Raw genomic sequence first — 20,700 nt, forward strand, 5'->3', positions numbered from 1 at the left:
TGATGGTGGAATGTGCTGTGGAGGGTGCTGAATGCACTCTGCAGGCTTCGAGAGGTCTTGGTGTGAACACTGCAGTTTGGATGTGTGTTCATGGTTTTGTAGGACCTGAATGGTGGCAACTGTATGAATCCAAAGACAGGGAAGGTCTGATCTATGCACCAACAGCTGAAGAAATCAGTGTGACACACTAGGCTGGCTTAGATGTACCTGGTGGAGAGCATAAAGGCTGATGGTCACATCCTCAAATGAAATAACTTGGTATACTGACTTCTGGTGGCTGGCTTCTGCTCACTTCTTTCTCTCCTACTTGCTGCAGAACCTGATTTTTTTTTTTTTTTTTTTTTTGGTTCCTACTACAATTTAAAGGTTGGTCAAGAAAATTAGGGGAAATCTGTTTAACAGTGTTTAGGATCAGGCCTACAATGAAGTTGTTTGCAATGCAGTAATTGAAAATAGGATGGTTGAGCAGTTGAGAAAAGTTTATGAAAGGGCTCCAAAAGTGGAGATTCAGTAGGTTCTTGGTCTCTTGTAATTGCCATGGCAGTTTCAATCCTGAGCATCCTGGTGTTTGGCTATTGATTAGTTGGAGGAAAGACCTGAGAGAGGTAACTGGAATGATTAGGGAGCCTGAAGGATTGCTTTATAAGGAAACATTTAACCTAATTACACAAACGTGGGAGTTTTGTGTCAGTGTCTGAGGAAGCCCATAAAAGCTGGAATGTGGCTGAAAAAGAGAATTTATGGTTGCCCAGAAGAGCGTAACTAGGAATAATTGGATGGAATGAGGGGATGAGAAATGAACTTTAGATTGAAAGTGAGGAAGGAGCTGGCTAACCTAGAGGCATGTGGGTTCCTTAAGAAGGCACAGAAGAGTGAAGTACCAGTATTTGGCAAGGATCTGGAATGGAAAACAAGACTGGCAAGGTTCCCTTGTGATGATGAGGTCGTGGAAGTCAGCTTCACCTAAAAACAGCAGCACACAACAGATGCTTTTCCTCTCCAGTCTGCTCCTAAATGCAGTATGTGGTCCTAAATGTCACCAAGAGTCCTATCATCCTCTTCTGTACACTTGCTGGCTTTTGGTGGTTGAAGAGTAGTTCCCTTAATGTTGTATTGCTGCTGGAAATGGGGAGATAATACTTCATGCTCAACCACAGAAAGCTGCAGGGGGAAGTTGTAGGGCAGAGCTGTGTAGGGGAAGGAGAGATAGAAGGGGAATGAATGTACAGTGAAACCAGGCACCATTTCTAGATGGTTATCAAAACACCCCAAGATTCCACTTGCAGGAAATGAAACAAGGACAAAATAGTAATCATGGTGCCAGATGTCTTTTTTTGTGGGCATGAATAATGGCCCTGGAGAAGTTGATGGTCTGGGCAGCAGCTAAGGGGTTCCAGCTGATTGCTAATCCTCAGCAAATGCCTTCTGCACAAGTGATGGTTGCTGGTTATTCCCTGAAAATGGAGGTGGCAGGAACAACATGCACGTTGCTCTTTGCTGCTAAGGCACAGGTATGTTATGCAGAAGACAAGAGGTAGGGAGGGCTGCTGGGTGGCTGATTCACTTACTTTGTAGTTAAGGCTATTCTGCACTGCTGCATAAGTAACTGGCACTCTGCTGGAGAAACAGGAGCAGGCAATCCCTGCTCTGGGAAGCCTGTGGTCTAAGCAGGATCAAACACAGCCTTGCAGCCTGCTGGCAGTGAGAAGGTGAGGAAGTGTGGGAATAAAGAGCCAGGTGCCCTTCAGTGAGGAAACTGCCTGGGGGACCCAGCGTAAAGACTGTCCAAACAAGCAAGTGAGAGCCAGGTCAGGAGAGGTTAGCACAGAAAATACACCAGGCCTTATTTTGAACAGGTAAGGAAACCAATCCAGGTGGTTCCTTGATGCAAGGCTCTGCCAGTCTCTTTTCCTACCCTAAGTGTTCTGTGTTCTATAACAGAGCCAGGCTTGTCAGAGTAATCCTCTCTGCTCACACTTGCAAGTCTGGGCTCTGCTAGCTGGAAGGGGTAAAGGGGCTGTGTAGGGGTGTCAACAGCCTGAATTCTTTGTCCAGAAAGGAGGCATGATGCATCCCAGTTAGAGTTTCAGCTTGTTTAACCCATCACTCCTCATTTCTTTGTCTCAGTAGGCTTTCATTGCTTGACAAATAACTTCACCTGTTGCTTTTCATCCAAGAATTCATATCTACAAATCCCTTTTTTTTTCCCCTCCTCCCTCTCTATTTTTTTTCTCACCAGCCATTCATTGTAGGTATGCTTTAATATTTGCTCAAAGTAAACCTACCCCTGCTCAGATTTCAGTAAGCCAAAGCATTACAGTTTTTGGTGCATTATTTTGTCACAGGTAAACCCGAACGTGCTCAGTTCAGTGGAGAAGCAGAGGCGCAGAGAGGAAGAGGAGGAGCGCCAAATCCTTATAGCAGTGCAGAAGAGGGAGCAGGAGCAGCTGCTAAAGGAGGAGAGGAAGAGAGAGATGGAGGAGAAGGTCAAAGCAGTGGAAGGTACATGCAGCCAGTGTGGAGCAGGGGTGCAACATTTCAAAGTCGAGGTTGAGATCTTGAATTAAGGTCTGTGTTTGCATTCCTCCCCTGCCAGGCCTGCTAATGGAAATATCTTTTCTTGTGCTTACCTATGATGAATTGGTCTGACTGGAGCTTCTTTTCCTTTGTCTGTCTCCCTTGGTGTTGGTGGCTGTTCTCTAGTGCATCCTTCAGCTGTGTTGTCTTCCTCAAACCATGCTTACTTTGTCCCTTGCCATAGCTGTACTTGCTTTTTTCCTGCTGTTCATGTTGTCCTTCAGTCTTGCCAGTTGCCTCCTCATGGATCTACCTGTGGGCAGGATTAGCTGTCTCTGCTCTCACTGAGTAACATTTGATCCTTTTGGCCCAAAGATTCTCTTTGAGGAGAAATGGATGAGGACAATACAGCTATAACAAGAGTAGTGGTTTTATATTGCCACTGGCCTTATCGATGGGAGAACTTAAGATGAGGAGACCAGGTTAAATAAGGTGCCAAGCATGGCAGCTTCAGGTGTTGGGCTTGTTTTTCCATGGTTTTGAATTAAATACTGGCTTAAGCTGCCCATAAGAAAAAGCCATTGGGTTTGACACACCAGCTGGAGGCACAGACAGCAAGTGAGCAGCCAGTACATGCAGGTACTGGTGTCCAAGAGCATGTCCATTTCTGACCACCTTCTCTCTATCAGCCTTCCTCATGGGGATTCCTTTATCTGTTGCTTCTGCTGCAGTGGCTGGCTGGGCTGTTGCACTTCCAGGGAAAGCCTAAATGTCTCTGGAAACCTGTGTGGGTAATGTGTGGAGCTATCTATCACAAATCCTTAAGTGGATAAAGAACCTGAAAGGAATAAAGATTAAGTTCATGGAAACCTTGTAAACTTTAAACAGTTTGCTACCAGATGTTTGGTAGCAGACCAGATGTTGTCTAAGAATAGTTTCTTTTACCTGCTTACCTTTCTAACCTTTAGTAAACCCAGTTGCTTGCTTGACCTTCTCACCTTGGCAAATTGCATGTTCTCTGTGCTTCAGTCCCTCATTGTATGCATAAAATTAATCCTGAAGTTCCAGAAGGGCCTCCAGGTACGTACCTGTAGAAAGGCATGGGATAGCTGTTGACAGAGATTTTAGGGTAACAAAAGACTTTTTGCAGTCTGTTTGGGATTTAACATTCATTTTGTAAGGCCTTCTGTAGAGGGCTGATGTGAAAACACAGGGTGAAGCATCTGCTTTCTTGTGAGCTTCATCAGCACTTCATCTGCTTCTTGGTTTTGGACTGTACGCCTGGTTTTAGCTCACGTTCTTGTTCCCAGTCTGAGATTTCATTTCTCCTTACTCAAATGCATGCTTCAGGTTGCGCATCTCCTGCTGGCTCACTCTGTGCTTCCCTGGATTCCTGAGTTACAGCAGCTGCCTAGGTTTTTACCACAGCAGCAAGCTGGAGTTCCAGTTAGAGCTGTAGAATGGTAGGGGTTGGAAGGGACCTCTGTGTCACAGTAATGCTTCAAGATCAGCGACTGCAAAGCCGATGGAACACAAAGCAGCACATTGATGGTGTGCTGTGTTCTCACCTCCTTTGCTTTTGTGCTGTTCCTGCTTTTGCTTGAAAAAGCAAGAATGTTTCGCTGGAGTTGTTGAGCGCTGCAGGAGCTGCCTTCGTTCTCTCTGCAAGGTGGTGTTGACAAGGAACTTCTGAATGGCTTTTCACCTCTTCCCCCCTCTCCACTGCAGAACGAGCCAGAAGGAGGAAGCTTCGTGAAGAGCGGGCTTGGCTGCTGGCACAAGGGAAGGAGCTCCCCCCTGAGCTTTCCCACTTGGATCCCAGCTCCCCTACCAGGGAAGAGAGGAGGACCAAGGATCTGTGAGTATGCAGCACACGAATGCGTTGAAGTGGTGTGTAGGGGAAGGAGAGGAGTGTGATCACTTCCAGGAAAGAGGAGGGAGAAGTGAGGGAGGAGGTCAGCAGTGGGCAGACTGTCAAACGCCTGGATTTGAGCCCCACTAGAAGAGTGTTTGTGAGGAGGCCTGTTTGCCAGCAGCGTGGCACTGTGCATGGAGTAGAGGGGAAGATGAAGTAGGAGAGCATGTCTGACATGGCCTCAGCCTGCATACTCACTGTCACCCTTCCCATTACAGCTTTGAACTGGATGATGAATTCACAGCTATGTACAAAGGTTAGTCCTGCCCCAGCCTTCCCCTTTGCACAGCTTGCTTCTGGTGAAATACTGCCCTGGGTTTGTGTGTTTAACCATTCCCCTTTCTTTTGCTACTGCCAGTTCTGGATGTGGTAAAGGCTCACAAGGACTCTTGGCCCTTCCTGGAGCCCGTTGATGAATCATATGCTCCCAACTACTATCAGATCATTAAGGTATGGGAAGTGTTCCAGCATCTTGGCTAATCACTGCTGACAGAGATGCAGATTTCTGTTCGTGTGCTGAGGTTTTGTGAGCTGTGCTCCTGTCACAGGCAAGCTGCTGACTCCAGTGGCCTCACGAGTCAAGGAAGCCAAAGCTGAGAGGCTGCCTCTCAGGAGAGCAGCCTCTGCTTCCCACTTTCTCTGTGAGGAAGATATCTATGCAACTTTGCGAGCTCCACTATGCTTGTTGTAACTGAAAGGAGTTTTGGTTGTGTTTCAGGCCCCCATGGACATCTCTAGTATGGAGAAGAAGTTGAATGGGGGTCAGTACTGCACCAAGGAAGAGTTTGTGGGCGATATGAAGACCATGTTCAGGAACTGTCTTAAGTACAATGGGGAAGGCAGTGGTAAGAGCAGTAAGATGCTAAGTTCATCTCTTTTCTCGGTCATAGAACCATTTAGGCTGGAAAAGACACTTAAGGTCACAGGATTCAACCATTAACTACTGAGTCCACTTCTAAACCATGTCCCTAAGCACCATATCTACACATCTTTTAAATATCTTTGTGGGTGACAACTTGGCCACTTCGCTGGGCAGCCTGTTCCAGGGCTTGATAGACCCTGAAGTGTAGCTATCCATTGAGAGACTAAAGAAATAGGATGGACTGAATCTCCAGTCAAATCAAGCAGTGATCTTTTTCCTACTCATCACTTGATTTGTGCAGGGTATTCTGGGGAGGTTGCAACAAATGTTGCAGCTCCTAAGTAATAAGACCTGGGGTTTTAGCAAGATTTTCTGCTGAATGAGACCATGGCACACCAAGGGACTCCTGTGTTGGTAGATAGTGAAAGCAGAATGTGCAGAGAAGGAAGTCTGCTTCTGAGCCCATTGTTTCACATGCCTGTGTGTGTGCCCCCTTTTTTCTCCGTGGTGTCTAACACAGACTTTGAAAAGCTTTGGAGTCTGGTTAGCTCACAGTGTTTGCTGATACCACAGAAAAGTGAGAAAGGAACCAGGCTGGTAGTCCTTTGTATGGAAAGAGTGGTTTTTAGGCTCCTTGGCTATTGAATGAACACCATACATCTGCAAATGGGAAACCCTGGGTTTCATTGCCATGACAATTACAATTCTACACGTTGCTTAGGTAAGAAATCAGTCCCCATGTGGTGGATCATCACTGCAGACTATGTCCCACCAGCACTGCCTTGAAAGGCAAAATACTTAGAGCTACCCCGCTTGTCACTGTGGGCCCCAAGTAAAGGTGTTCCTGCGCCGCCACTGGGAGAACTCCGCTTCCCAAGGAGCTCCAGGGTTAGTTTAGTGGAAACAACTGGCAGGTCATTTGCTTCAGGTCTTTGTCATAGAATCAACCAGGTTGGAAGAGACCTCCAAGATCATCCAGTCCAACCTAGCACCCAGCCCTAGCCAGTCAACCAGACCATGGCACTAAGTGCCTCATCCAGGCTTTGCTTGAACACCTCCAGAGACAGTGACTCCACCACCTCCCTGGGCAGCCCATTCCAATGCCAATCACTCTCTCTGCCAACAACTTCCTGCTAACATCCAGCCTAGACTTCCCTTGGCAGAACTTGAGACTGTGTCCCCTTGTTCTGTTGCTGTTTGCTTGGGAGAAGAGTCCAACCCTCACCTGGCTACAGCCTCCCTTCAGGTAGTTGTAGACAGCAGTGAGGTCTGCCCTGAGCCTCCTCTTCTGCAGGCTGCACACCCCCAGCTCCCTCAGCCTCTCCTCATAGGGTTTGTGTTCCAGGCCCCTCACCAGCTTTGTTGCCCTTCTCTGGACATCTTCCAGCACCTCAACATCTCTCTTGAATTGAGGAGCCCAGAACTGGACACAGCACTCAAGGTGTGGCCTGAGCAGTGCTGAGTACAGGGGCAGAATAACCTCCCTTGTCCCACTGGCCACACTGTTCCTGATGTAGGCCAGGATGCCACTGGCTCTCTTGGCCACCTGTCATTAACACCTCTCATGTCTTTTCCTTCCTATCCACTCTGATGAAAAGTAGGAACCCCTCTGAGCAGAACCATGCTTTGGAAATGACACGATTTGGATGCTGGTGTTTGCAAACAGGTTCTGCTTTGGAGGCTGCACATGGGGAATTGTGTTTGCTGATTTTTCCTCTGTTCTGTAGCATACAGCAGAAACTCGAATGAGTCCAAAAGCCTCTGAATGTAATCAAACAGCGTTGCTGGAAGCTCCCATTCCTTGCCTCAGCACTCCACTGGCTAAGCATGTAGGTCAGGCATCTCGGCGAGCGGAGGTGGAGCTTCTCCTAATGGAGCTCCTGGCACCGTGCTGGGACACTCAGCTAATGCTGACTGCAGGCCCTGCTGCTAATGCTGGTCTGCCATGCCTGTGTGCCTCTGTTGAGGGTTACTGAACAAATCTGATGCCGCATTGCTTATCAGGTTTAAGAATATAAACCCAAGTTGACTAGTGAGAAAGGAAAGTCTTCCACAAAGAGACTTTGTGGGGGGAAGATGATTTATCCAATGGGAAAAGTCCCTTTGTTGTTTCTCTCTCTGAGACTCTGTGTGGCCCCCACACACACTTTGCAAATCACCCAGACTAGACTCGGGGGCTCTGGAAATTGAATGAAGCTTTGTATTTGCAGCTGAGCACAATATGCAAGCAGATATTTGCAATATAGGCAGTTACATACAGAAATGTTCAAGTTAAAAGGTAATGCAGAAACACAACAGCCCTCCCAGAAACCTGAGTCCCCAGGGGGGGTTCTCAACTGCCCTTCCACCTTCTCCCACCCCTCTCTCCCTTACCTCAGATGTTGCCTTGGAGGGTCAGCCAGGGGTGTTAGGAAGCAGGTGGATTAATCAGACAGCAGGTTGGAGAGGAAGAACAAATGCAGCCCAAAGCCCAGACAGAGAGCAACTCCCTTATCTATGTCTGTGTTCTTTTCTTATACATCTCAGCAAGCCTATGAGTGAAGTAGACATCACCATTGTTTTCTTCTCACAGCTGTAATCTAGTCCTTCTCACCAAACCATTCTAGCTAGCTTCAAACTAGCACACTCTGACCCTGACATTGTTGTGGGTTCTTTGACCAGAATATACCAAGATGGCTTACAACTTGGAGAGGTGTTTTCACCGAGCAATGATGAAGCACTTCCCTGGGGAAGATGGAGATACAGATGAGGAATTTTGGATCAGAGAAGATGGGAGGCGAGAGAAGAGGAGCCGCCGGGCTGGCCGTGCCAGCACGGGCAGCGTTTGGACTCGGTCACGAGACCCAGATGGACCAGGCAAGAGGCAGCAACGCCTGGAAAACGGAGGAAAGCCTCCACCCTATCGAGCTGCTTCCAGGGCTCCTGCTTCTTCCTCCTCTTCCTCTTCCTCCTCCTTCTCATCTTCCGCAGAGGATCCCAGTGGCAACCCAGCGCAGCCTCCTCGAGAAGTGGGCCCTTCCAACGGGCGAGGCTTCCCTCGCTCTCTGCAGTACGGTGGCATGCCCAGCCCTGCGCCGCATCCCGGCCAGGTGGTAAGGAGTAGCTTCTGTTGTTCTTTGCTCATTAGGCCTGAGGAGGGAGGGAGCTGAAGCAGAACGATGCTCTCTGCTGTGGCGTCCCTAAGACTAAGGGTTTCAGGGTTATGGTTTACTGCAGCTGGAACTTTTGGCTCTTAGCTTGAGGCTGGTACAGTTTCGGTCTTTGCCGCACGAGCTGGGAATGCTCTCCTAACCTTTGTCATGGCCAGCATGCCACAGTGTGGGCTTGTGCCAGCCCTGGCTCCCCCACTTCTCCCCTCGGAGACTTAGCCCATTGTGCATGGAAAGCAGCCTTAACCTCCAGCTTCTGACGCTAAACAAACTGGTCTGCTTTTGTCTCAGTTGTTCCCAGATGCCTGCTAACTTTGTGCCATCTGTGTACCGCTGCCTTTCGTGCACTGACTGTTTATGAAAGCAGTAAATGAAGTCAAACACAAGGCCACCCTGGATTGCAGCAGTAGTCTCTCTCAAGCCCAGTGTTTCTTCCTTGAATGCTGCTTGTTCTGCCTCCCCTCTGGGTTGTTCCTCACAAACCCTTCACTGCCTTTTCCATTTTAATCACTGATGTTTTGTGGTGTATCAGCTTCTCCTCTGAGATTCAGGCTGCCCCTTGCCCTTTTAGCTAGAAATCAACATTTTTAGACTGATTCTTGGGACACAAATAGTGAGAAGTCACAGGAGAGCTGGAGGCAATCAGCGTTTTGAAGGAAATCCAAACCATTCTCCAGTCATCCTGCTTTCAGGCTCTTGTGGTCTGCTCCTTCCCTTGGCGCTAGCGCTGCCCCTCCAGTCAGCCTTCTTGCTCCCAAGTAGATGAGTGGCAAGCACAGGGACTGTGGCTGGGGTGAGAGAGAGTGGCTGTGACAGAGGGGCTGTGTCCATAGGAAAGAGACAATGGATTTTTCTGTCTGCTTATCTGTATGATTCTTCCACCTTTGGCTTCCCCTCACCTGCGCCACCCCTGCTGCTTTTCTGCACTTGACACGTTGTTTTACTTCTCCCTCCTGCATCCCCTCCCCATCCCGCAGAGACCAGCTGTGCCAGGAACGTTTGGTCCCCTGCGCGGATCAGACCCCACAAAACTCTATGGCTCACCCCGAGTGCCTGAGCCCCATCCCGGAGACCCGGTCCAGCAGCACCAGCACTTTGCTATGCAGGTAAGAAACGCTGCAGCCAAGAGATCCAGCACCCCTGGGACCCACAGGTCCTCTCCACTCCTTGCAGGGTGGCAGCTCTCACTGAGACCCACCCCCATCTCTCTCTCCCTCCTTCCCAGCCGGCCGTGGGACTGAGTGAGCACCGTGGGCACAGGCTGGCTGCCCCAGAGAAGCAGGCGTGCGCAGGACCCACCCAGGTTGCCAGCCTTGGCCCGCGGCCGGGCACGCTGCAGCTGGGCCGTGTGAGTGGCCCCCCGCCGGACGCAGTCTACCCACCGGCCCAGTTCCAGCAGGGCTTCCTACCCCCCAGGCACAACGGACCCCCTGTGAGGCCGCCGGAGGGCTCGGAGGTTGCCCCAGGGCACATGTACCGGCCCTACAAGTACCTGAACCGCACACACCCAGCCCTGTGGAACGGCAGCCACAGCCCTGCCAGCCAGGGTGCAGTGGGGCCAGAGGAGAAGACACCCGTGGGGCCGGGGCCCTCGCTGCAGCCCCGTGCCCTGGGTCATATGGTGGACCCCCGGGCCATGAGGCAGCCGCTGCCTCCCAGCCAGTGGACCGAGCAATCCAATTTCCTACCTCACGGGGTGCCTCCCTCAGGATTTATCAGACCACCTGGGAAAGCTTCCAGCCAGAGGATGCCGCAGCCACCGACCACTCTGTTTGGGGGCCCACCTCAAGTTCAAAGAGGATGCCAGGGCGGGGACTCCATGATGGACAGCCCAGAGATGATCGCCATGCAGCAGCTGTCCTCTCGCGTGTGCCCACCGGGTGTGCCTTACCACCCTCGCCAGCCGCCCCCTCCGCACCTCCCTGGACCTTTCCCCCAGCTGGCTCACGCTGCCTCTGCCACCAGCATGCAGCCTCCCAAACCCGTTGTGGGGAATGGGAGCTCGCAGGATCCAACCAGTCAGACCATGGAGACAGAAAGCAACCAAGGTAACCCTTCAAGCATCTGGTGGTAGCATTTGACCTTTCTTGCCTCCATCTGTTGCCTGCCTCCCGTTTGCTTACTGCCAGGCATCCCTCCCACCTGCTGATCTTGGACTCCAAACTTGCAGAGTCCCAGAGTTAAACGACACTGGAATGGGCTGCCCAGGGAGGTGGTGGAGTCACCGTCCCTGGGGCTGTTCAAGGCAGGATTGGACGTGGCACTTGGTGCCATGGTCTAGCCTTGAGCTCTGTGGTAAGGGGTTGGACTTGATGATCTGTGAGGTCTCTTCCAACCCTGATGATACTGTGACTTGCAGGTGCACACAACCTGTCTCTGCAAATATGGCTTTCTTTGGGTTTGCACCAATGGAGGAGTGGAGAACATGTCCTGAATTTCAGGCTTAACAGAGTCAGTTCTAAAGGGTGGCAAAAGCAGCATTTTCTTTCCCTAGAAAATAAATAGTGTGTTAAATACTTGTAGGGGACACTTTTTGTTGCCTCCTTTCTAAAATCTGAATTGGAATATGTTTTCTGCTTCAGCCATTGCTTAAATTTGTCTGAGATTGCTTCGTTCCAACTGTAGCCTGGCAGAGGCTCCCTCTGTTGTCAACTCCTGCAGGTTGTCAGTTTGCCGTGGGGTGCAAATGTAAAGTACAGGCTGTGATGCTTAACTTGGAGTTCATGTAACAGTGGGATTAGCAGAGCTAGGCAAGGAAAGATGATGTTACATGGATAAAAGGTTTGAGGAGACCCCTTTGGGTGTGTGTCAGAGTGGCTTCTCTGAAATGCACCTGTTCCTTGTGCGCTTTCAGTATCTTAAAAGCTTCCCTTGGAGATTGGATAAAATGTAAGGGTTTAATGTAGGATAGAGGCTTCTTTAGTTATCTATTTCCCCAAGTGGTTAGAAAATGAGGCACTTAGTGCCGTGGTCTGGTTGATTGGATAGGGCTGGGTTGGACTGGATAATCTTGGAGGTCTCTTCCAACCTGGTTGATTCCATGATTCACACAACAGGACTGCCTGAAGCTCCCCTGAGCAGCTCTGTGAGTTCAGGTGGGATGGTGTCATGGTATATCACAGAATGTTAGGTGCTGGAAGGGATCACTGAATCCAACCCCCCTGCCAGAGCAGGACAATCCTATCTAACACAGATCACAGAGGAACACATCCAGACAGGCCTTGAAAGGCTCCAGGGAAGGAGACTCCACAACCTCTCTGAGGAGCCTGTTCCAGTGCTCTGTGACCCTTACAGTAAAGAAGTTTCCCCTTGTGTTGAGGCAGAACCTCTTCTGCTGCAACTTACACCCATTGCTCCTTGTCCTGTCCCAGGGAGCAGTGAGCAGAGCCTGTCCCCCCACTCCTGGCCAACCCTCAGGTGTTTGCAAACATTTATCAAATCCCCTCTCAGTCTTCTCTTTCCCAGACTAAAAAGTCCCAAGTCTCTCAGCCTCTCCTCATCAGGCAGTGCCCTCCAGTCCTTTAATCCTCTTTGCAGCTCTCTTCTAGACCCTCTCCAGCAGATCCCTGTCCCTCTTAAACTGGGGAGCCCAAAACTGAACACAGTATTCAAGGTGAGGTCTCACCAGGGCAGAGTAGAGGGGAAAGAGAACCTCTCTTGCTCTGCATATGTACCATCACAAGGTTCTTTCTAGCTGGATTTCCTTCTCTAACTGATAAAACTAGACATGGAAAAAAAAATAAACCAAACCCTTAAAAATAAAACCTAAAATAGAGATCAAAAAAGGCTAGAGATCAAAAAAAGTCTTTTTTTTTCATTGCTTCTAGCTGGTGAGCTAAAGATCAAAACCTGTTGCATCTTTTATTGTTCCCTTCTGTGCCTTGTGCTAAGAGGAAACTCTTTCCTTGTGTGGCATTGCTTAAGAGCCATCATCATGTAACTGTGCTGGATTTAGAACAGGGACTGGAGGAGGAGGTTGAGCGATTTCAGGGCAGAGTTGCTGCATCTCCAAATCACACTTGGTTGAAGTATGGCTGTGATTGGCTTTGCAGTATCTCTCTGTGTGGTGGTGCTTCGCCCAAGCTGTGGGCAAGTGGTATTTGTGGATTAGAAAGGGCAGCACAGCTTGAATTCAAGCTACCACTACCCCAAGCTCTTAGTCTGTTCTTGTGGGAGAGCCACTGTGGTATTTCCCAACTCTGCATACCCACATCGGACCAAACCCATGTGTGTGATGTTACTCTGATGGACATACAGCCTAGCAATGGCATGCAAACTACAGCAGGGTTCAGTTCACACATACCTGTCCGTGAGAGATGCGACCTCATGACGAGCTTTCAAAAGAGCCCCTTTAAAAGAAGGAGCTACTAAAGGTCACCTAACTTTGCAAAAATGCTCTTCAGGATTGCTAAAGGTCCCTGAAGCATAAGACTGTGTGATGGGTGTGGGAGGGAGTCTGCAACCCCACGGAAAAGCAGTTGTCCTGGTGCCACACTCTGGTAGTCCCTTAGAAAAGTCTGAGTAGAGAACATAAGGTTGTAGGCTTTGTGGTACTCTGATGGAAGGATCTTCATGGCTTTTTTCTCTTCCATTTGTGCAAAAGTGAGATGTTTCCTCCCTGTGGCTCTTAAGATCTTGTCAGGCTGCCCAGCAGCTTCGGCTTAGCAGCAGAATAGGATGCTGAGAGGTGGCTTTGGTTAAGCTGATGGGAATTGATCTGAGACATGTGCTCTGGGTGGCTGTGGGTGCGTTGTGTTGGGCAGGGAAGGACAAGATGAAATTAGACCGATATGTGACTTTTCCCCCTCTCTTTCCAGTGGAGCCACCAGCAGGTATGGATGAGAAGGCTCAGTGCATCGGCATTCCCGACGGGGCCTACACCAAACTCCTACCTCATTCCAAGCCCCCACTGCCCATGGAGTGCACCAGGCGCGCCTTGCCCCCCGACGGGGATGGGGACAGCTCCGGCATGAAGGGTGACCTGAAGGCAGGACAGGGCAAGGGCACGTGGCCAGCAGAAAGTGGATATGCTGGTGGCCCAGGCTGCGTGAGGGACCTGGTGCCCACCTCTGAGAGAGGGGGTCCCCTGCCTGAGAACGGGGCTGCAGGTGAGGGACCAGTGGCTGGCACCGAGGGGAAAGGCTTAGCCACCAACCTGTTGGAGAAACCCCTCTGCAGCAGTGGGAAGGCTCTGCCTGATGCGACTGTGCCTTGCATGGGGCAGGGCAGCAGCCTCCCTGGTGTGGACTCTGGCTCCATGGGGGCTGCCCCCAATCAGTTCCATCCTCTCTACATGCCCGGTCTGGAATACCCAAATTCAGCTGGGCGGTACCACATCAACCCAGGCCTGCAGGGGTTCAGCCCCATGATGGGGGGAAAGCCGCCACCACCACCACCTCCTCCTGCTTCCCACCCCCAGCATTTTTCCCCACGGGGTTTCCAGCCCAGCAGCACCCACCCTGGCGTCTTCACCCGGTATCGACCTCCTCAGGGCATGCCCTACCCCTACCAGCCGCAGCCTCAACCTTCTTACCACCACTATCAGCGATCGCCCTACTACGCCTGTCCGCAGGGCTACTCAGACTGGCAGAGGCCTCTCCACCCTCAGGCCAACCCCAGTCCCCACCCGCCCCTGGGCAGACCCCCTTTCCCAGACAGGGGGGCTGCCAGCAGCTTGCAGGGCTGCGAGGCACTGAGCGCTGCCCTAGCCTCTCCCAGCCGCATGGACCAAGCGAGTGCCAAAGAGGTTTCTCCGAGTGATGGGCAGGATTTGGGGCCCGAAGAGGAAAAGTCTGAGGAGCCCCAGGATAGACCGGAGAGTCCCAAAGAGTTCCTTGATTTGGACAACCACAACGCAGCCACAAAGAGGCAAAGCTCGGTGGTGGCAGGGGAGTTCCTCTACGGAGCTCCTCCGCCACACTTGGGTTCAGGGATGGGATTCAGCCCAGCAGCTTTCCCTCCCCACGGGATGATGCTACAGACTGGCCCTCCTTATGCATCCCGCCATCCTGCCAGTCATTTCCAGCCCAGGACATACGCATCACCTATGAATGCTCACCTGTCTCATCATCCAGCCTCTGGACAGACCAATGGCCTCTCTCAGGAGGGACCCCTGTACCGCTGCCGGGACGAGAACGTTGGTCACTTTCAGGCCTTGCTGATGGAGCAGAGAGGCAGTGGAGGTGGCATGGGGGGGCCACCCCAGGACTTGTATAGACCCTCAGGGTAAGATCATACTTCCTTTGAGAAGGCTAGGTGGGAAGCAGGGGTGGTGCATGGGTAGCAATGCAGTCTTAAAAGGCTGTCACTTGAGGTCAGAGGTGGCGAGCAGAGCTGAAAAGCTAAAGGGTGACTCAAGCCCTTGGAGCAAGAGGACTTGTAAGCTGGAGAGAAAGTCTTATTGCAGCTCCTTAAAACAAGTAGCAATCCGTATCATGGAGACCTGTTAGCCTGTCCCATCCTTCTCCACACCAGTGCTTTGTTTTATCTGACTGTGTTTTGTTAGTGTCATCCGGGGTTGTGCATCTCTAAATCAAATGGACTCTTGCCATTTGCCTTGCAAGTATTTTATTGCCTCTTTCTTACAGCAGGGCAGAGTAAGCCTGCTGCAGGGGAAGTTAGTGAACTCCTTTACTTCAGCCTTGTTCCCTTTTTCCCCTCTACTTGCTTTGCCTGTCCTTTTTGTCTCAAATTTTCCTCACAGAAAATTACTTCTCACTAAGATTGTGCCTATCACATTTTATTTCCAAGTGGAACATTTTGCTGTTCTGAAAGGTCCCTGCTCAGAGTTTGTAAGAGTGCTTAGGCAGGTCTTGCCTCGTTGTAGTACCAGCATGGCTGTCCTTCTAGTGGTCAGGGAGCTTGGCTTACAGCTCAGATGCTGGGGAATTGGCACGAGTTGAAGTGTTGTGGTTTGAGGGGCAGCCAGAAAGAAGAATACCTGAGATGCACACTTGTATGTGGATGTTGTAGACGAGCTTTGTTCATGATGTTCCTGTGCTAAAGCTCTTTCCATTCAACCTGGCTCCAGAATGCAAATGCATCAGGCTCCAGTTCCCTTCCCGAAGATGCCTACAGCAACTATGTCCCGGGAAGATTTGACATCACAGAAACCATCAGCGTTGCCTCTGGATCAAGTAAGAGCAGAAGTGCAATGCCAGTCTTGCCCTTCCCACTCTGCTTACTGGAGTGAAGTGTTTGGGAGTGTAAAGCACTGGAGGGAGTTGGGAAGTGCTATGCAGTGGAGCTGGGGATGCCTCCGGAGCCTTAGCTGACTGTAAAGGATAACCCAGGCAGATCAGTGGTCCTAGCTTTGAACTGGTTGCGTGCAGCAATGAGGCTATTCCTTTCTAAAGCCACCAACTCTTCTTCTTCTTCCAGAGCTAGTCCAAGGAAGGAAGGACCTCATGAAGAAGAAAGCCACGCGTGATTTGGACAAGGGGGAGGAAGACCTGCCCTTCCTCCCACCCTCCCCTTGCCCAAGCAGCATGTAGCTTCCCGGGTCCGTGGAACGTGGTGCCGTGACGGCTTTTGTGTTGGAACCCTGGAGCAGTGCTGGGCTGCAGCCAGCCGAGCCGCTGGCTTGCCCCACCGCAGAGCAGGCATCCAAACTCGTGGCTTTCTGTGACCGGAGACTGCATCTCGTTCAGGGTTTGAGGGGTTTGGGGGTTGGGTGGGGAGGGAGGGAGGGGGTGGGCTGAAAACTTTCACTGACTGCTAAACTCAGGTATATTTTTCAGGGTGGAAGAGGACAATGATGGAATTTTACTTGTAGTATTAATGTGTGTGTTTTGGAGCTGGATCCAGTTTACAGAATTTAACCTGTTGCCTTTTGAAATAAATTTCTGTTGTTGGTGAATGTATTGTACATAATGGGGGAGGGGGTGGGCCCAGCTTGTAGTGGGCTTAGCACTGGAGGAATCCTTAACTGTTTACAATCATATCACACTGAAATCTTTCAGGATAGGGTGAGGTTTGGGGGGGAGCAAGGAGAGCTGAGGGAACGTGCAGTCCTCCTTCCTATCCCCTGCAACCAAGACACAACACAACGGTTGGTTGACTTAATAGCAGGAATTGCTCAGGAGCATAACACGTCCTCCTCTTTCTCATGCCTTTTTTTGTCCTTCCCCTCTCATCCCCATCTTTCCACTCCTCTGGATCCAGGGTCTGAGTGCACTTCTAGCTCCTGTCATCATGGAGGAACAAAGAAACCAGGACCAGGAATTGAAACCAGGACAGAACACCTAAGGCATTATCCCTTCTGCTAGTATAGGAGAGGAGAAATGTATGCTCTATAAAGCAGAAAAGGGCAGAGCTGGTCCTCTTGGACTTAGGTGCTGCTCCACCAGTTTAACAGAAATGTCTGCCAGAACAAATATTGTGCAAGTCTGCACTGCCCTGCTGCCCAAGGAGCTGAGCAGAGTCCTCACCTTTCGTTCTCTCCCTGTTGACTATGTTCACTACTTAGTAGCAGCCAAGCAGAAAGTACCCTGAAGTTCCTAACCATTCCTGGTTGCCTATGAAGGAGGAGCATGGTGCTGCTTTGGAGAAATGATTGGTTTGCTGTAGTGTGAGCTCTTTGTTGGTCTGTGGAGTTGGAGTTGGTGTTTGCAAGTTGCAAGTGAATCAGAAAGCCCTAATTCAAAATCAAGTGTTTAGGTGGCTCAGGGGGAGAGGGACGAGAGGGGCACATGCTAGAGTTGACTCAGTTTACATCACTGGTGCTGTAGCAACATCCTGCAGAGCTAGCAGCAGCTTCCCTCAGAGGCTAAGCACAGTCCTTGGGCTTTTCCCCTCACCCGTTGCCATGCAGCTCAGGGCAAACCCTGTGTGCCAGTGCCTCTCCAAGCACTGATGTTCAGATTTGACAAAGTATTTCTGTAGGAGTTTCATCTGCAGAGAGGTAGTCACATCTCAAGCCTACCAAGGAGACGTGGCTGCCTAGTCATGAGGGAACTGGGGTAAGACAAGGTGGAGTTGCTACATGACAAGAACAGGCACTGAGAGCTGCTGGCCCGATAGCCCCAGTGCAGGCTGGTGTTTGCCCTGGGGGACAGTGGCATGGTTTAAAGGAGGTTGTGCCGATCTGTTGCACAGATTGTGCTAGCAAGGGCACGAGCAGCAGCAGAAGTGAAGACATTGTGCCCTGTCTGTGGCACCAGCGTGGGGAGAGTCTTTGTTTTGAGGTTTCTGAAGAGTTTTTCTGCCTGCTTTGCTGTGTTGGATGGTGCCATCTCCTACATCTTCAGTTGGATTGCACCAGCGTGCACAGCTACACCACCTTTGTCCCACGTGCTGGCAAAGCTGAGCAAACGTCAGGTAGCATCTGACTGAGCTGTCACTCCTACCCTGAGCTCTTGGAAGCACAAAAAGCCTAAAGGATGAGAAACTGTCTCTCTTGAAATCGTTAGGACAATGAAGGGCAGCCACATCAGTGCCCTCTTACCAGTGACTCTCACTGCTGTGTTGCTACAGTGCTTTTGATGCTGATGAGCCATCATGGCCATGGCATTTTCCAAGCCTAACTGCAGTTCAACTTTTATATGCTATTCCCACAAACAAACATGCTTATAAAGGCAGTCCTTACTCCCTGCTGCAACCAGCCTATGGGCTGTAGCTGCTGCTCACTTAGCCCAGTGAGCTGCCTTCACAGCTGCCTGCTCTGCAGAGGAAGGCCTCAGTTGAATACAGGTGACAGTGTCTCTAGATGCTGTTACAAAAGGGAAGCTCTTTGGTTTGCTTTGTTCATTGTTTGTGTTCACCTGCTAGGGAGCAACTGTCACTGGTGGGTTGGTATAAGCAGGAATAGATCCTGACCACTTGACTGAGAAGCAAGTAGCTTCTCTTCCCCTGCCAAGAACATTGTGTTACAGCTCATTTGAGTTCATCCCAGATCTGAGGATCCACTGCTGGCTCATCAGTTAGCTTTCAAAGGTGCTTAGAAATGCAGGTCTGGATCCTTCCCTGAATGGAGATAGTGAAGCAGTAGTAGCAGGTATTTATGGAAAACCTGTGCAAGGATAACTGGTCCTCAAGGCAGTAAACCTGGGACAACTGAAGACACGGTTGCTTCTCCTTGTAAAGCAATCTTTAGCCCACTCTAGATACAAAAATGATTTGAAGTAGCACACTTCAAAATGAGGGAACTGTAAAATGCAGCTTGTAAAAAAACAAAAAGGATTCAAAGTCACAGAAGTGTAACTGGCAGAGTCTGCAAACAACCTCGGCTTGTGCTTCAGTCTGTGTCTGAAGAGCATTATCACAGTCAGTTACCCAGATAATCGAAGTGCCTTTCATTCAGTTCCTCGTGAACAATGTGCAACAGGATGTTTTTAGAAGCTGAAAAAGGAGAACCAAGCAAGCTGAAGCACTCTTGGCCTTCAGCTATAACTGGTACTGAAAGCATAGTTCTAATGGTCGTGGTAGATAGCTGAATACCAAGCCCAAATGAAAATGGGAGGAGTAAGAAGGGCAAGAGTTGCTTGTGGTCTACCTGCAGAGTGTAGTGGAGCATTAGACAGTGATAGATACCCTGAGAATCCTGTATGGAGTGTGTGAGTTGAATACCCCTTACCTAACAACGAGAATCTGGGAGAAGGATTTGACTTGCAGATGGTAGACAGAACAGATGTGTGAAGCTGACTCCTCGTGGGAGGGTTCCTGGGTAAATGGCTTTTGATGTAGTCAGTAATTCTTATTACAGTGGTTAGGGAGCTGCTGTTGTGAGGACACATGGTTTATATTTAAAAAGTACTAACTTAGCCTTGGGGGGGGCTATGATTGGACTACAGGAACAGAGCTGTCCAAGAAGGAGAGCTGCTTGTGGAATCTTAGCTCAGGGTTTCCAGGCTTTCACGTGCTTTGTCCACAAGTGCTTGGGATTTGCTCTTTTCCTTTTGTGATGATACCTAAGGATCACCTGAAAGCAGACTTTGTCTCCTAGCTATGATCTTAGCAAACCCCAGAAATTTTGGAACCCCTCTGAGGGCACAGTGCTGGGATCTGGTTGCTAGAGTGGAACAGAAAATGTGACTCTTCTAGCCTGTGGTTTCCCAACCTGTGCTGCACAGGACTGCTTTGTAGACGCTGTGAAAGAGAGAGGTTTAAATGAGGGATGCAGAAGAGAGGGAACCTGCAGCCCTTTATACAAAGTATGGTACATTTTGCTGTGGGTTAGCAGGCAGTGCAGGAGACCTGTAACTGCATATTAAAATACTCTGGCTTTTGGGAGCCACACTTGTGCCCCTATCTTCATATTTTAATCCACTCCAGAGACATTGCAGGCTCTGCTTGGAAGCCCTTGTCCCCATCTCCCAGCATTGTTGTCATATAATGTATTACCCATTGGTCCTTTTGCAGAAAGCATCCCAAGGTAGTGACTTAACAAAGCATCTTGTAGCTGTTCTCTTTCCCACATGGAGGATGTGCTGTGCTGTAGCTATGGATTTCATGTTGAACGAGGCTATGCAGTACACAGGCAGCGTTGGCCACGCATGAGCATGCCAAAAGGCTTCCAATATTCTCAGAAGAGCTCTCGAAGCTACTCTGGCCTTTAGCCTCTTGGTCCCCACTGCCTGCCTCTTTGCACGAGTGGTGTGTGGTGTTCCCAGCCTTCCAAGATGTTCAGTTGTCATTATAAATACCACTGCATAAACAACCTGAGGCTCTGGAAACTTTGGACATCTCAAGTGCTGCAGAGCCTGGCTGCTCTACTGAGCATTTCCAGAAGACCAATCACTGAGGCCCCTCAGTGGCTTTTAGCTGTGCCTAGCAGAAGTTTGCAGGCCATAAATTCCATAATGTGACCTACCAAACCACTCAGTAGCAATCCAAGGCACCAGCCTACAATGAGGAGGACAAAAGAGGAAAGTAAATTTGAAGCTCCAAGGCCCAACTGGTTTGATTTGTGACTTTAAAGTACATGGCAATACTTTCCTTGGAAGAGCTTCTGATTCTTTCTCATCTGCCAAGTGCCTTTCCCATGCAGGCTTTCTGAGACAAATCTCCTGTGTATATTTTTGTAAGTGTGGTTTCTCAAGGTCTTGGAGAGCTATCAGCTTCTTGGTGTCTTAGCAGAAAGCTAGTCAGAGCCTGTCTTTCATTTTGCTGACTTGAGACAGTTCTTCGGCAGCATCTCACCCCCAACTCTTCTCCATCTGAAATGCAACTACAGCTAGGAAACAGCCTTCCTTTATTTCCTCTACTGATCTCTGCCAGTCTTCTGTCAGATATCTGTGTTCAGCCAGGGCTGTTGCTTT

General features: G+C 50.0%; 1 protein-coding gene across 3 annotated transcripts in view; it reads left to right on the forward strand.

The window, feature by feature from the left end:
- The window catches only part of LOC135182032 (chromatin remodeling regulator CECR2), a 128,840-nt gene extending 112,713 nt beyond the window's left edge, over positions 1-16,127 (forward strand). For 2 of the 3 annotated variants that reach the window (XM_064155718.1, XM_064155719.1), the window contains 11 exons: positions 2,346-2,502; positions 4,246-4,375; positions 4,651-4,688; positions 4,791-4,882; positions 5,151-5,277; positions 7,956-8,386; positions 9,421-9,549; positions 9,669-10,491; positions 13,261-14,668; positions 15,474-15,579; positions 15,824-16,127. In XM_064155718.1, the coding sequence (XP_064011788.1) occupies positions 2,346-2,502; positions 4,246-4,375; positions 4,651-4,688; positions 4,791-4,882; positions 5,151-5,277; positions 7,956-8,386; positions 9,421-9,549; positions 9,669-10,491; positions 13,261-14,668; positions 15,474-15,579; positions 15,824-15,829 (3,447 nt within the window). In that variant the 3' untranslated portion in view covers positions 15,830-16,127. Of the gene's footprint in view, positions 1-897; positions 1,512-2,345; positions 2,503-4,245; positions 4,376-4,650; positions 4,689-4,790; positions 4,883-5,150; positions 5,278-7,955; positions 8,387-9,420; positions 9,550-9,668; positions 10,492-13,260; positions 14,669-15,473; positions 15,580-15,823 lie in introns of those variants that run through there. The other variant, XM_064155720.1, reaches the window with a different exon arrangement.
- The last annotated feature ends 4,573 nt before the right edge of the window (positions 16,128-20,700 follow it).

This window comes from Pogoniulus pusillus, chromosome 15 (assembly GCF_015220805.1).
Source record: "Pogoniulus pusillus isolate bPogPus1 chromosome 15, bPogPus1.pri, whole genome shotgun sequence".
In the NCBI taxonomy this organism is placed as follows: domain Eukaryota; kingdom Metazoa; phylum Chordata; class Aves; order Piciformes; family Lybiidae; genus Pogoniulus; species Pogoniulus pusillus.